The sequence below is a fragment of the Haplochromis burtoni genome, unplaced genomic scaffold (assembly GCF_018398535.1).
Source record: "Haplochromis burtoni strain Fernald_Lab_line unplaced genomic scaffold, NCSU_Asbu1 Contig_893, whole genome shotgun sequence".
In the NCBI taxonomy this organism is placed as follows: domain Eukaryota; kingdom Metazoa; phylum Chordata; class Actinopteri; order Cichliformes; family Cichlidae; genus Haplochromis; species Haplochromis burtoni.
This window is the reverse complement of record NW_024583254.1, coordinates 35,708-37,149: the sequence shown is the minus strand read 5'-3', so window position 1 is coordinate 37,149 and position 1,442 is coordinate 35,708. Positions and strand designations below refer to the sequence as shown.

The window sequence follows — 1,442 nt, the reverse complement described above, 5'->3', positions numbered from 1 at the left end:
CTCATAATGCATCTGCTTACAGCTGGTTGAATTTAGTTGTTTACATCCACAAAGAGCAGCAGGTCAGCTGATCACAGCCTATTCACTAAGAAAATCTACCGGAGCTCTCAATAGAATTTATTGCAAGTTATGATTCTTTTCCCCACATTGAGCCATACCAACCAATTTTAGGTTCCCCCACCTTCTGAATCCACTTTAACCTCTGACTGTGCTCATTTTCCATTTTAGGTGGGGACGCAACAGAAAATAGCTTTTTTCTCTCTCTGTTGATGTTCAATAACCCAGCGGTGGGTTCCTGCAACAGCCTCTGATGTAAATTGGCAGGCTTTTATGAACTGCTGATAATTGGCCCTCAAGCCATTCCATTATCTTCGCTTACATACTAAACTAAACTGCACACAATTCTGATGTAATAGCTTTTCTTAATGTCAAGCGAAAATGGTAGACATAATTACAATACTTACTGTTTATTGAATAACATATTTTCCCACTTGGCTTACCGACAACAATCAACAATAAAACTAAAATGGCTATTCAATCCCCTCTTTGATCACTTGGTGCCACAAGGAACCTTAAAAGGATGTTCAGGATTCCTTGGGACTATTATGGCTGATGGGCAGAAAACTTCTTGGTCTGTTCTGTGCTTGAAGTAATTCTTTATGATTCCTCCACAGATTGGACCAGGAGAGTTCAGAGGTTCCCAGTGATCAGTCTGCCCAGAAGCATCAAACACACATGGACTCCATATTTATGGTCTGTACATGTACAACAACTACTTTTACATCTATTCTGTTCACAGTCATCTCCATGCTGCTCTTTGTAGACCAGTGGATTGTCAGTGTACCCAACATGGATCTGATGTTTGGCTCCATGACTTCAGTCTAATTGGGTCATACATAAAGTATTCTGTTTCAGCTGCTGGAGGACAACATCATCACTTTTGTGAAAGACGAGCTGAAGAAGATCCAGAAGGTTCTGACTACAGATTACCCAGAATGTTTAGAGAGTCAGAGGGAGGATGATGAGCAGAGGAGGAGCAGCAGAGAGGCATTTGTGAAAATCACACTAAACTTCCTGAGGACAATAAGGCAGGTGGAGCTGGCTGACCGTCTCCAGAGCAGTAAGACGATTTCTATGAAGATTTAAGCTGCTGGATAAGTGAAACATTTGCTAATGTCTAAAAATATGTATTCAAAAAATATTCATATTGACTTTTTAAAGATGAACCAATTTTTTATTTTATTTAGAACTTTATGGTGCAGTTTGTCAACATAATCTCAAGTCTGTCTTGAAGAAGAAGTTCCAGTGTGTGTTTGAGGGGATTGCTAAAGCAGGAAACTCAACCCTTCTGAATCAGATCTACACAGAGCTCTACATAACAGAGCAAGGGACTGCAGAGGTCAATGATGAACATGAGGTCAGACAGATTGAAACAGCATCCA

At 40.2% G+C, this 1,442-nt stretch overlaps 1 protein-coding gene across 1 annotated transcript in view; it reads left to right on the top strand.

The window, feature by feature from the left end:
- LOC121812856 overlaps nt 1-1,442 on the top strand; it is a 9,868-nt gene that overhangs the window by 5,292 nt on the left and 3,134 nt on the right. The window contains exons 3-5 of the mRNA XM_042216002.1: nt 675-753; nt 916-1,120; nt 1,248-1,442. Coding sequence (XP_042071936.1) covers nt 675-753; nt 916-1,120; nt 1,248-1,442 — 479 coding nt within the window. The remainder of the gene's footprint in view (nt 1-674; nt 754-915; nt 1,121-1,247) is intronic.